This window comes from Dipodomys merriami, unplaced genomic scaffold, assembly GCF_024711535.1.
Source record: "Dipodomys merriami isolate MVZ:Mamm:240054 unplaced genomic scaffold, mDipMer1.0.p SCAF_4, whole genome shotgun sequence".
NCBI classification, from domain to species: domain Eukaryota; kingdom Metazoa; phylum Chordata; class Mammalia; order Rodentia; family Heteromyidae; genus Dipodomys; species Dipodomys merriami.
Genome location: NW_027205603.1, coordinates 62862302 through 62876966, shown reverse-complemented (window position 1 = coordinate 62876966; position 14665 = coordinate 62862302). Strand labels below are relative to the sequence as shown.

The following is a 14665-nucleotide window of genomic DNA, read 5'->3' as shown; positions in this document are numbered from 1 at the left end:
CAGTGCAGCTGATGGGTTCTGCTGTTGTATGTTTTCCCGTTTCCCTCTGTTTTTGTGTCCTCCTCCTAGTTTCCCTCAGATGTGCGCAGATATACCTTATATGTGGTCAACAGCATAGGGTCATTTAGTAATGATACAACAAGATGAGTGGAGGTCCTTTGTTTCTCCAGTCTTGTTTACTCTGTTGTATCTCCTTACATTTGGATTTAACCTCCACATATTAGGGAGACCATATGCCGTTGGTCTCTGCTCCTCGCTTACCTCACTCAAAATGATTTGTTCTAGTTCTATCCATTTCCCTGTGAATGCCATTATTTTGTCCTTTCTAATTTGCCTTTATTTTCCTTCTGATTTTGTTAAACCTTTATTGTGAAAATTTCTTAAGTAGATGAAATATTTTAAGTAACTTTTCAGCAATTTGGGGTTTGAAGGAAAGGTCGCAAGGTAAGCCTATAGCCATTTAGAATCCAGAAGGGTAAAATGTTCAAGTGCCCCCAAAGTTGTTGAGTGCCAATGGACAGGTACCTGGGGCCTGCCTTATACTGCCCACCTTCTTGAGGCATGGACCTCAGTATACAGGGAACACCTAGGAATCAGCCATCAGGCCCTGGATACTTGAGTAAAGCAGTCAGCAGTGTCCTGCACCTCCCACGCACTTACTGGGTGGCCTCCCTAAGAGGAAGGGCAGGTGGGCAAGCCCTCTCATGGCCTCATGCATAGATGAACTCCAGGATTTGCCTACCCTGGACTCCAGGTCCCACTGGTGCTGTCTGAAGAGCACTGGAACTAAATAACCACCTTCCCACATTGTATTTTTGTCATTCCCTCCTGCCCAAAGTAATAGAGCTCACTGCCATCCAGGTGTCCTGCTCTATCTGGACTGAGTGCTCAAACCAGGCTGATACAAACTTGGTCAGGTTCTGGGCAGATGAGTCCAGGAGATTCATCTCCAATTAAAAACACACACACACACACACACACACACACACACACACACACACACACACACACACACACACACACACACACACACACACACACACACACACACACACACACACACACACACACACACACACACACACACACACACACACACGAAAGTGGAGCTATGGCTCAAGTGGTAGAGTACTAGCCTTAAGCAAAAAAAAACAAAAAACAAAAAACAAAAACTCAGGCACTGAATTAAAGCTCCAGACTAGAGCTTGAACAAACAAAAAATTAAATAAGCAAAAAAGTCATTAGAATTTTACTATATTCTAAGAAAATTGCATATTACATACATCACATTTTCATTCAATACTCAGTAAACAAACTTAGTAGAGTAATATATAGAATAATACTCTTCCTCTATGAAAAATATTTTGAAGCTAAGTTGAGGATTGGAATTGAGAATTGAGAATTGAGGATTGAGAATTGGAATTCCCAATGTGTTGGACAAGTTATTTCATTAGACTTTGAATCTGCTTAGCTGAAAGTTGTATGTTAGACTACAAGATAGCCTAAAAATACTAATTTCTGATATTTGTCTAGTGTCAGACTTCTGCTAGATGTTTACATGAAGAGTTTTGATATAAATTTCATATGGAGGGGCTGGGAAGGTGGCTCAGTGGTAGAGCGCTTGCCTTGAATGCATGAGGCCCTGGGTTCGATTCCTCAGCACCACATAAGCAAAAAAGAAAAAAAGCTGGAAGTGGCGCTGTGGCTCAAGTGGTAGAGCACTAGCCTTGAGCTGAAGAGCTGAGGGACAGTGCCCAGGCCCAGAGTTCAGGCCCCACAACCGGACCCAAAAAAAAAAAAATAAAATAAAAAAATAAATAAATAAATTTCATATGGAAAGCACAAACTATGTGTTTTTCACTGATAAATGCTGTATACATTATCAACTACATATAGCTTCAGACATAGTGACTTAACCTATTTGAAAATCCCAATTTAAACTCCTCGTAATAGAGAACAATCCTAACAAATATGATCTACAATTCAAACATTGCTATGCAATTCAAATATTGCTATGCCCCTTATTTCATTTATATCCGTGTGTTTTCTAAACAACTAGCCAAAAGTTCATCCCTATTCAGGGATACCAAATGATGTTGTTAATTGCATCAAGAAAGCTCAAGGCTCCGATTATGGGACAGGGAGTTGACAATATCTGACACATGACTAAATTCTGCTAAGGATGATATGAGACCCACGCATTGGTTTTTATTGACCTTTTTTTGATGACCTCAGGGCCTGGGTGCTGTCCCTGAGCACTTAAGGCTAGTGCTCTATTACTCTGAGCCACAGTGCCACTTTGACACATTGGTTTTCATATCTGATGGGTGCTGAGATAAGGAGTACAAGTGATATAGCTGACACATACTCGTGCATTTTTTTTTTCTTGGATCATGATGTATGCCTTCTGGAAGTCCAAAATTTTGTTTCAAAACTACTAACTAGAATTGAACAGAAAAGAGAGCAAGCTTACCATCAAAACCAAAGAGGAAGCCTGGTGCCGGTGGCTCACACCTGTAATCCTAGCAATTTAGGAGGCTGAGATCTGAGGCTCATGGTTCAAAGCCAGCCCAGGCAGGAAAGTCCATGAGACTCTTATCTCCAATAAACCACCAGAAAACTGGAAGTGGTGCTGTGACTCAAGTGGTAGAGCACTAGCACTGAGCTGAAGAGCTGAAGGAGAGCACCCAGGCACAGAGTTCAAGCCCCACTACTGACAAAACAAAACAAAAAGCAAACAAACAAACAAAAAAACCCAAAGAGGAATGTTGGACAGAACAAGTAAGTCTCAAACTAGAATGAGAAAATAATTCTACTTTTAAAACTCTTTGCTGTCTGACTTTCAGAAAGTCATTTAATCTCAATATTCTTCTGTGGAATTAGGGAGTTGTTTTACCTATTTACTTGAAGATTCTTCTTTTTCTTTTTTGTTGGTTGTGGGTCTTGAACTCTGGGCCTGGGCGCTGTCCCTCAGCTCTTCAGCTCAAGGCTAGCACTCTATCACTTGAGCCCACTGGTTCTCTGGTAGTTAATTGGAGATAAGAGTCTCACAGACTTACCTTGCCTGGGCTAACTTTGAACTGGGATCCTCAGATCTCAGCCTCCTGCAGCAGTTAGGCTACAGGCATGAGCCATCAGAGCCCAGCCTTTGAAGATTCTTATTTTTTTTTTTTTTTTTTAGAATTCACACTAGAGAAATAGTGGCTTAAAGAGAAGGCTAGGATGTAACTTAGGATAGGATCACTTCCTTAGCACTACAGTAAGGTTTTGGGTGTACTCACATACATACCCACATGTGGCAAATGATGTAATTTGACAGGCACCTGGTGGCTTACCCCTGTAATCCTAGCTACTCAGAAGGCTGAGATCTATGGATCTCGGTTCAAAGCTAGCCCACGAAAGGAAAGTCCATGAGATTCTTATCTCCAATAAACTACCAAAAAACCAGAAGTGGCTCTGTGGTTCAAGTGATAGAGTGCTTGACTTGAGCTGAAGAGCTCAGGGACAGCACCAGAGTTCAAGCCCCATGACCAACCAAAAAAAAAAGATAATTTCTTTTTAGTACTACCAATAAAACCACTACATAAGAAAAAAAGGCCTACATTACCCAATTAAACTATGCCATTTAGTCATTCCATTCAGTATTTAATTTGAAAATTAATTAACAAAGACTTTCAGATGTCAGGCACTGTTTGCAACTAGCTTACCAACTAGTCTAAGAATGGTCTAGTATATTCTGAGAAAAGTCCCTCCAAAAGTAAACGGGAAAGCAAATGTTACAAAATGTGATAACTATTATGAAGGAAGCCTAATAAGCCTTGGGATAGAAAATAGAAGAGGAGGGCTAGGAAGGTGGCTCAGTGGTAGAGCGCTTGCCTTGCATGCTCAAGGCCCTGGGTTCGATTCCTCAGCACCACATAAGCAAAAAGAAAAAAGCTGGAAGTGGTACTGTGGCTCAAGTGGTAGAGCGCTAGCCTTGAGCTGAAGGGCTGAGGGACAGCGCCCAGGCCCAGAGTTCAGGCCCCACGACCGGACCCAAAAATAAATAAATAAATAAAAAAGAAAATAGAAGAGGAGGGCTGGGAAGGTGGCTCAATGGTAGAGCGCTTGCCTTGCATGCCTGAGGCCCTGGGTTCGATTCCTCAGCACCACATAAAAAGAAAAAGCCGGAAGTGGCGCTGTGGCTCAAGTGGTAGAGCGCTCACCTTGAGCTGAAGAGCTGAGGGACAGCGCCTAGGCCCAGAGTTCAGGTCCACGACCAGCAAAAAAAGAAAATAGAAGAGGAGAGGGCTGGAATGTGGGTTAGTGGTAGAGTGTTTGCCTACCACACATGAAGCCCTGGATTTGATTTCTCAATACCACATAAACAGAAAAAGCCAGAAGTGGCGCTGTGGCTCAAGTGGTAAAGCACTAGCTTTAAGCTAAAAACGCTCAGGGACAGTGCTCATACCCTGAGTTTAAGCCCCAGGACCAAAAAAAAAAAAAAAGAAAGAAAGAAAGAAGAAAATAGAAAATGATGTCTATTTCCAAAGGGGTGATCAGATCAGTAAATAATCTTCTAGGTAAAGAAACTTCTATAATCTTCAGTAAAGAATCTTTAAGATGGGGCTGGGAAGGTGGCTCAGTGGTAGAGCGCTTGCCTTGCATGCCTGAGGCCCTGGGTTCAATTCCTCAGCACCACATAAGCAAAAAGAAAAAAGCCAGAAGTGGCGCTGTGGCTCAAGTGGTAGAGCGCTAGCCTTGAGCTGAAGAGCTGAGGGACAGTGCCCAGGCCCAGAGTTCAAGCCCCATGACCGGACCCAAAAAAAAAAAAGAATCTTTAAGGTGAGGTCAAAAGGTCGATAAGAATACTAGAAGATTACTGTTAGAAGCTTTAGTATTAGGTTATGTAAAGGCAATGGGACTATGAAAAGTATTTTTGAAGAATTGAAAGAACACTGTAGTTTAAAGTAGCAGGGGAATCAATCTGGTACACTGGAGGAGTTTATGTGCAGGTAGTACTTAGCATCTGAGACTGGTCCCCCCTAAATCTCTCCAGTGATCCCAGGAAAGACCTTGGGGAGAAGCCTCCCTCACCTTGCCCTCCAATCTCCAGAGCCCAACAGAAAAATAAGGAAACAAGTTTGATGGGAAAAAAATTAGCAAGGGCTGGGAAGGTAGCTCAATGGTACAGCACTTGCCTTGCATGCATGAGGCCCTGGGTTCGATTCCTCAGCACCACATAAGCAAAAAGAAAAAAGCCAGAAGCGCTGTGGCTCAAGTGGTAGAGTGCTAGCCTTGAGCTGAAGAGCTGAGGGACAATGCCCAGGCCCAGAGTTCAGGCCCCACGACCAGACCCAAAGAAAAAAAATTAGCAAATAAAGAGAAAACTAACTCAAAAATCAGCTTTGAAAGAAAATCAGGTGCTGGGCCATACAGAGTAAGCTAAGAGATTGCGTGCGTGCGTGCGTGCGTGCGTGCGTGTGTGTGTGTGTGTGTGTGTGTGTGTGTGTGTCTTGAACTCTGGGCCTGGGCGCTGTCCTTCAGCTCTTCAACTTCAGCTTAAGGCAAGTGCTCTTCCACTTAAGCCACAGCACCACTTCTGGTTTTCTGGTGGTTTACCAGAGATAAGAGTCTCATGGATTTTTCCTCCCCAGGCTGGCTTGGAACCCTGATCCTCAGCTCTCAGCCTCCTGAATAGCTAGGATTACAGGCGTGAGCCACCAGCCTGGCTCTAAAGTCTTTAAAAACAAATAACCAAGCCCAGTGCCAGTGGCTCACACCTGTAATCCTAGCTACTCAGGAGGCTGAGATCTGAGGATCATGGTTCCAAGCCAGCCTGGGCAAGAAAGGCTATGAGACTCTTATCTCCAAAAAACCACCAGAAAATCGAAGTGGCACTGTGGCTCAAGTGGCAGAGGGCTAGCTTTGAGCAGCCTTGAGCAGATGAGCTCAGGGACATCACCCAGGCCCAGAGTTCAAGCCCCAAGATCTCCCCTCCCCCCCCCCCAAAAAAACTCTTTAGCTGGTGGGCATAGTGATTTGTCTGTAATCCCAGTACTGAGACTGATGCACAGAGACAGAGATCATGAGTTGGAGGCAAGCCTGGATCTCAAAAATAAGGCAAAACAACTTTCTTTCCCCATTTCCTCTCTGTATCTCCCCCACTCCTACATAAAATAAATCTGATAATTTTTATCTAATGATATATTTACTATGGATTAGATAGGAGGTTAAGAAGGTTAAAATCAAGGATGATTCTGAAGACTTGGCTTGAATAACTAATAAAAGACAATTTACAGAGAAAGGGAAGACTACAAGAGGGTAGGAAACTAAGTTCTGTTTTTGAGATGTTAATCTTTGAAATAAACATGGGACTTCCAATTGGACAAAGCATATGACTAGTCTCAGTTGACTTTTTAACTATTCAGATTCTATATGAGAAATTCTGTTTGCTTACTAATTGTAACCCCCAAATCAGTACATGAATTACTTCTGCAGACTTCTGTGGACATGTACAGTGTTGCAAAAAATTAAAGGCATGTTCTCACCTGAGGTTCAAGGTAACATTCTTCCTTTATTTCAGTTTTCTTAACTATAAACAAGTGTGCCTTTAGAGGTCTAGTTTGCACCAAATATTTTGCTTTTTTTTGGTCGGTTGTGGGGCTTGAACTCTGGGCCTGGGCACGGTCCCTCAGCTCTTCAGCCCAAGGCAAACGCTCTACCACTTGAACTACAAGCACCACTTCTGGTTTTCTGGTGGTTAATTGGAGATAAGAATCTCACAAACTGGGCTGGGAAGGTGGCCCAGTGGTAGAGCGCTTGCCTTGCATGCCTGAGGCCCTGGGTTTGATTCCCCACACCACATAAGCAAAAAGAAAAAAAAAGCTGGAAATGGCGCTGTGGCTCAAGTGGTAGAGCGCTAGCCTTGAGCTGAAGAGCCGAGGGACAGCGCCCAGGCCCAGAGTTCAAGCCCCACGACCAGGACCACCACTCCCCCCCCCCCCCCCCAAAGAAAAGAATCTCACAAACTTTCAGCTCGGGCTGGCTTTGAGCCGGGAAACTCAGATCTCAGCCTTCTGAATAGCTAGGATTACAGGTGTGAGCCATTGGCACCCGGCATATTTTGTGTTTCTGTCTGTGTGATTTCACTGTTTAAAATGGTGCCCAGTCATTGTGCTAATGAGCCATCTTATGTTCCTAAATGGTTTGCAAGAAGGCAACAATATACCTTACAGAGAAACTTTGCATATTAGGTAATAAGCTTCATTCAGGCCTGAATTTCAGTACTGCTGTGAGTTTAATATTAATGGATTAACAATATTATCTTTGTATAATAGTATCTTTAAATGAAAATACCCATAAAACAAAGCCATGTATTAACTGGTTGCTGAAAATAATGTGATCAGAAGTTTGCAGAAACCTAAACTTGCATTTTCTTTAGGGGATATAGTCAGTACTTACCAGTTCAATGTTTGCAGTGACTTTATAGAATATAACTACTGTAAAGCAAGGAAACTTAACTATATTGATCTGTCACTGTATATACAGTATCACCTAGGTATATAACCACTAGCAAGGTGCTCTACACTACCCATATAGAGATGTTTGAATATTGAATGACCAATTTGATTTTTGTAACTGGCAACTGTAGTTTCCACTAAACACGAAATATTATGCTAAATGTTACAAGGAACATATAACTATGGAACAATGGAAATCTTTAAAGTAAAGGCAGAGCCTCAAAGAATGGCTAAATATTTGTAAGAGAAGCCAGATACGATGGTACATATCTCAATAGGAACTGAAGACAGGAAGAACGTTAGTTCAAGGCTTGCTTAGGCTTAAAGGTAGAGTGCTTGCCTTGCACGCAATTCCAGAGGAATTGAACAGAAAAAGCCAGAAGTGGTACTGTGGATCAAGTGGTAAGAGTGCTAGCCTTGAGCAAGAAAGCTCAGGGACATGTCCAGCCCCTGAGTTCAAGCCCCAGGTCTGGCAAAAACAAAACAAAACACCCAAAGCCCAATTCACATCAACAAAAACTGGTAGAGAAAAGGGGCTTTTTTTTCCTGGTACTTTTTTATTGTTAAATTACTGTACAGAGGGGTTACAGTTACATTAGCAAAGTAATGAATACATTTCCTATTGAGCATTGTTGCCTCCGCCTTTGTTTTTCCTCTTCCATCCCTTCCCTCCCACCTCCACAACTACTCCCCCCATTTTTTGGGTCAGTTTGGGGCTTGAACTCGGCCTGGTCCCACAGCTCTTTAGCTCAAGGTGAGAGAGCTCTACCACTTGAGCCACAGCACCATTTCTGGTTGTCTGGTGGTTAACTGGAGGTAAGAGTGTCAGGGACTTTCCTGCCTAGGCAGTCTCTGTGAACAGTGATCCTCAGATCTCAGCCACCAGAGTAGGTAGGATTACAGAAAGGGCCTTTTAAAAGTCAATATAAACAGAGACTCAGAACTCTAGCTAACCAGATTATTTCTTATCTTAGAAGTAATGAGCCTGGGAAGTGGCTTAGTGGTAGAGTGCTAGCCTAGCATGCAAGAAGTCCTGGGAAGGTTATATCACTGAACCCACTTAAATACAGAATGCGGTAATGAACAAATGAATTAATAGACAGACTACACCTGGTAATTAATTTTGTATTAAAGATCCTTGTTTTTGAAGCTCAAGTCAGTCTGAACTCAAGGTTCTCTTTCCTTTTTCAAGTTCTGGGATGGTTACAACTGTGCATGAAACCACACTGGACTAGAAAAATGGTGTTTTTTGTTGTTGTTGTTGGTTTTGTTTTTGGCAGTAATAGGAACTGAACTCATGATCTGGTGCTTGCTAGGTAGGCAACTTTACAACTTGAGCCCCAAGTACTCAGTAGTCTAAGGTAGGAGGACCATTTAGGTCAGCCTGGACTAGCCAGACCATGTCTGAAAAGAAAAGGCAAGATACCCTAAACATTGTTCTGGAGATTTTGATTTTTTTTAATCTGAGGACGGGCTGAGAAGCTACAAATTTTTACTCTATTGTAAACATTCTGGAAGAGGGACACTTCTACAGTACTTGAGATCTTTAATATGTAAACAATATAAGCTAATAGTTAAGGCTAAATGCTTTACCCAAGTTTAGAGTTTCCCTTTCCAGCCAGCCAGCCAGCCAGATTGTCTTCCTCTATCCCTGGGCCTTTGCTGTTTCTCAGGCTTCTCCCACTACTTTAATCTAATCTCCTACCCACTTTAAAAGCAAATGCCATGATTCGGCATTTTTGTGTCCACCCACGCCTACAGTGGGATTGTATTGTTATAATTTTCCCCCCAGCAAAGTACTTTGTTATAGGACTACCAAAAGTACAAGAATCTGCAGATGCCCAAATCCCTATATAATAAAATTACATTGTTTGTGCATTACTTACAGCCTCATACTCTTGAAGTCATCTTTTGATTAATCATACTTAGTACATAAAAATAGTTGACATTCTGTATTGTTAAGTGAATAATAACAAGGAAAAAAGTATATATGTGGGATAGTCATAATTTTGATCCTTGGCTGAATCCATGGATGCAGAGCCCACAAATAGGTAGGCTGACTATATATTTTCCCATAACTGGGGGAAAAAAGCTGCCTGGGGAGAACATGAGCCTCTACTTTTGTATTTCCCTCACACTGAGACTGATAATACTGTATCCCTTTTTCCTGCCTTCAGTTTATATAACCAGTATATTGCTTTTCTCCAAGTAAATATGTGTAGCACAGTGCAAGGCACATAATGAGAACTAAACAAATGGCAGTTTATACTTAGACCTGTAAAGCTGCATTTTAGTAACTGGGGGTCATCTCTCATAATCAATTCTTTGGTTCAAAACACAGAGAACAGTTTTGTGGGTATGTGTTGGAAATAAAGATCTTTTCTAACAGTCATTATACCATTCAGCCTGTCTCCCATTCTCTACCCCTCAAAAGTTATATTAGGTTCAATCATTCATTTCCTTCTTCCTTACCACAAATGAAAAGGAGGAGAGTAAGTCCTAAGTCTAATGCATATTTTTCCTAGTACAAATGTTCACCAGAGTCTGTTTCTTCTTCTGATGAGTCATCTGAATGCTATAATGTACTTCAGATGGGCTCTTGGAGCACCTGTCTCTGGCCTCAAGTCCATCTGAAACTCTAGATGTCCTAAATAGGGATTTGTAATTTTCACAACCTGTCATATCCACACAGATTTTAAGATTAATGTCTGGGAGTCCTCCCAGCCTCCAAGACAATTTTCTTTATTGTGGAGCTGGATTCTGTATTTCTGTTACTTTCCAGTAATCCTTGACAATGTCTACAAAAGTTTAAATATATACCTTCTAAATTGAGTAAATTTTCTGTTCTTCTACCATAAAGGAGTAGCACACTGACAATTCTTCACCATGTTCTAGGTTTCCTATCTTGTATCTTGTTAATCAGCAAACAAAAAGATGAATACTTATCCAGGCCTATTACACTGTGACCTGTCATATCTTTAATAAAGACTTTTAAAAAATGGTTACCAACATTTTCATTTGTTTGGCATGAAGCTCCACTTCCTGCGATCAGTTTCCTAAGTCCCTTCAGTAGAATTAAATCTCCCAAACCTCAATAACATCCTGTACATGCCTCTATTAGCACCAATGAGTCTATGGATATAATTATTTAGAAATCAGCCTCCTACACTTAGTCTCCTTGTGGATTCTAACTCTTACGTGCATACCTTGCACCAACCACAAAACACACCAAGTGTACTTCTGCACAGTAAGGCCTTGAAACTGGCTACTAAATTGTACCCGAAAGGTCATTTAATGCAAATGATAGGCTAGAAGATGTTTCTAAGTCTGCACACCCTCCATATTCTCAACTGTAAAGCAACAACAACAACAACAAAAACCTGAAACATAATGTGAAAACCATACGGAGAAGGCAATAAAAAATGTTGAAACAGCCGGGGCTGGTGGCTCATTGAGATCTAAGGATCAAAGGGGGAGAGGGGAAGAGAGAACTCCGACCATGAAATTCTTAACTCTAACCAGCAAAAATCCCTAAGCAGAGGTGTGGCTCAAGAGGTAGAGCTCCAGCCTTGAGTGGAAAAAGCCAAGTGAGAGCATGAGGCCCTGAGTTTAAGCCCAGTATGAGAATGGGCACACACATACACAAAGTAAAAGTAAAACTCCGCACAGAGGCTCTACCTCTGCGTTTCGACACGTGGTGCTTGAAACCTCCCAATCTTCACCTTTCTGCCCTGTCATCCCTTAATTTTTTTCTAAAAATCTCCCACATTACCGGGTGTACAATAGCCCATTTACAGAACTTGCTTTAGCTCTCTTTCATGGCGCCAAATAGCTCACAAGAATATTATGAGTCTGACTCCCTCTTGCCCCACTGCTGTTCCCGGTCTCTATCTGACCACATTCACTACACCAAGAGCGGGCAACCATTTCCCGTTTCCAGTCCCAACTAAAATGGAAGCACATCTAGACATAGACACCTTTAATCCTCTGTAAGCCCGAGTTTTTAGGTCACCCTATTTTCTTCAGTAGCCCCTGTCACAATGTGACTTAGACAGACATCTGTCTTCCAGGTACAGTCTTTCCAGAACTTCCCAACACCACCGGAAGATCCCATTACCCTCCCCTTACAACCTACCCTGTAGGCCACAAGAAAGGTCAAGGTTTGAAGTCTGGGTAACCCCCTCCCCCCCCATCCTCTAACTTCCTTTCTTGTAAACTGGTCTTGCCCACTCGTCTGCCTTAACCCTTCCTGAGTTTCTCCCATTCTCCAAGTAATGTGTCCATCCATCACCGCCTCCCCTTTGGCAGATCTGCATCTCGCCTGTCGCCTAACGCACTCTATTTCCTTCCAGGACGACACTCGGCCTCCTGGCTCCGGGGCGTCCGTGCCGTACCCACCGCACCGGCCCGCTCGCCCCTACTCACTTTGGGTTTTTCAGGAAGCTTCTTCCGGGTCTTCTTCTTCTGCTCCTCGTTCCTGAGATTCTTCAGTTGGGCCGGGTCATCCGCGGCCGGGGCCGGCGCGGCGGCCGCCTCCTCCCGCTTGCGGGGCGGGCTCCTCCGTTTCTTGCGGGCGCCGGCGCAAGCCGCGGCCCAGCCGTAGCCCAGCAGGACGAGCAGCAGCAGCCCGAGCGCGCCGGTGCCCACCAAGATCACCCAGCCTGGGTACCGCTTCGGCTCCAGTCCCAGGTCGAGGCCCAGTTCGGTGCGCAGGAAGCCCAGGCCGGCCGAGAGCATCTCCCGCAGTCGGGCCGAACCCTCTTCGGCCTGCTGGGCCAGCTCCTCCTGCCAGCTCCGTGCAGCCATCTTCCCTCCCCGTCAGAAGGACTCACGGGATGACGCCGGGGCGCCGAGGGGCTGTGCAACAGTCGAGGGAGGCGGCGAGGGCCGGGTCGCCTCAGGCCCAACGCATCGCGGCCGCCCCTCGCGCTGGAGCCGGGGATCGGCCGCTGCCGCCGCGGGAAGGGCAGAGGAGGCTCCGGGTTCCCCCCGCCCCAGTCAGCCTCACGCCGCCGCCGCCGCCACCACCAGGAGGAGAGGTGGGAGAGAGAGGAGTGTCTCCAGTGGCGGCCGCTAAGCGGCGTGTCGGCGCCGGCGCCAGGCCCCGCTGGCCTCCCCCGGCGGAACAATGGCGGCTGCGGCCGCGACCCTCGCCGCGCGTGCGGGGGCGGAGGGGCGGGGAGGAGAGAAATGTGCGTAGGTCACGTGAGCGCGGTGGGCGGGTCGTAGGTGTCACGTGGGCGGGGCCGGGGCGAAACGCGACGAGTGAGGTTGGCGTTGGCTGGTTTCGGCCTGAGAGAGACGCGGAGCCCGGGGAGCCGGTGACTCTAGACGGGTGGCGGGGTGACTTAAAGGGGGCAAAGCCTCGCGGGGCCGCTGGGGGCGCGAGCTCTGAGAGACGTGGCGCTCGCTGTGAGCGCCGGGGTGGGGCTCTCGGGGGAGGGCGGGGGTAGCCGCGCGGGGGGGAAGAGCCGGGAACCGGCCGGCTCGGGTGCTGTTCGGTGGGAGTCGCCCCGAGTAGGTGTCGGGCGGTGCTCCCTTCCTGTGTGAGGAGGGCGTGCGAGGGGGAGCGGCCTTTTCTCCCGACGGTCAGGCTCCGCTGGAGGCTGCCGCGGTGGGCTGAAGCCGGCCCCTGGTTCATTCACAAACTGGGGCTTCGTTTTGCGGGCCAGTGAGCCTAACGCGCGTCCGCCGGACTGCGGCGCGGCGCCGGCGCGCATCCCATTCATTCTCTCCTGCCGTCTGCTGTTAGTCCCGCGCTCCGAAGTGCGGAAACCCGGGGGCGGCGCTGTTATTTTCCTACTAATTTGTAGCTATAATAGGAAAGGATGAAAGGAAGCACATGAGTGGGTATTTGCGTGTCGAGGGATCTTCATGGATTTCTGGGAAAGCTTTTTACGTAACTTCGCTTAAACCAGTTCCCCCACCGCACCCCCAAAATAGGAAAATCTGCTTTGTTGATCGGCTGCGGCAAGTAGCATTAGAAGGAGAAGAAGTGCCTTTTCAGGCTTAATTACCCAGTATGAGTGGGAGATTCTTCAAGGTTTTACATTTTCATTTTGTTATAAGGAAACTTGGTATGTCCTACACGAAATGATCGTGAGCACGTAAACAAGTGAACTAAATACTAACGCCGAATGCCAAAGGGAGCCAAGGAGAATTTTGACCTACTTATGCTGCAGTGATTATGTTGCGTGGGTGGGAGTTCTGTAAATAATAAAAATGAACTGTTAAACTTATACAGGCTTATGACTAAAGACTTAAGTTGTAGAAGGCTGTAAGACTCAGAAGTTGTCATTGGCATCTGTGTCAACTCAAAATTAACACATTCCATTCATCTTTTTAAGGTTTATAATCCTACATGTTTTTGTTCTAGATAAGCTTTTCCTAAGAAGTTTTTCTGACCATTTAGATACAACACCTGTGGTTTTATGAAATAAAACTATTGCAGTAGCCGGGTGTCAGGAGGCTGAGATCTGAGGAACGCCGGTGTGGACAGGAAAGTCTGTGAAACTTATCTCCAGTTAACCACCAGAAAACCGAAGTGGAGCTGTGGCTCAAAGTAATAGAGCTCTAGGCTTGATTGAAAGAGCTCAAAGACAGTACCCAGGCCTTGAGTTCCAGCCCCAAGATCAACAAAACAAAAAACAAAAAAAACCCATTGCAATAATAAAGGAATGTGCAAGTCCCTTCAAACAAACAAGTATCAATTCAGTACAGTTATATAGCCTTTATTGCTTTTATTTTCTGTCATTGTCTTAAAAAATAGAGACAAATGTTTACTGTATTTAGTAATAACAGATATACTTATTTTAACTCATTGTATTTCCATATACTTACATTTGATATAAAAAGTAAGGTCATATGCTTTATTGTTTTTCACATATTCTAGTCAGCAATCATATCAGTTAATAAAACATCTGAAGCAGGGCGCTGGTGGCTCAGGCCTGTAATCCTAGCTACTAAGGAGGCAGAGATATGAGGATCAAGTTTCAAAGCCAGCCTGGGCAGGAAAGTGTGAGACTCCCATCTCCAATAAACCACCAGAAAACTGAAAGTAGTGCTGTGGCTCAAGTGGTAGAGCACTAGCCTTAAGCTGAAGAGCTGAGGGACAGTGGCCAGGCCCAGAGTTCAAGCCCCACAACCAACTAACTAAATAAAAT

At 44.9% G+C, this 14665-nt stretch overlaps 1 protein-coding gene across 3 annotated transcripts in view; it reads right to left on the bottom strand.

Moving 5' to 3' along the window:
• Positions 1-12633, bottom strand: part of Mtdh (metadherin) — a 60586-nt gene extending 47953 nt beyond the window's left edge. The window contains exon 1 of one of the 3 annotated variants that reach the window (XM_069991112.1): positions 11928-12633. In XM_069991112.1, the coding sequence (XP_069847213.1) occupies positions 11928-12308 (381 nt within the window). In that variant the 5' untranslated portion in view covers positions 12309-12633. The remainder of the gene's footprint in view (positions 1-11927) is intronic. The other 2 variants (XM_069991111.1, XM_069991113.1) reach the window with 2 other exon arrangements.
• Between the last annotated feature and the right edge of the window lie 2032 nt (positions 12634-14665).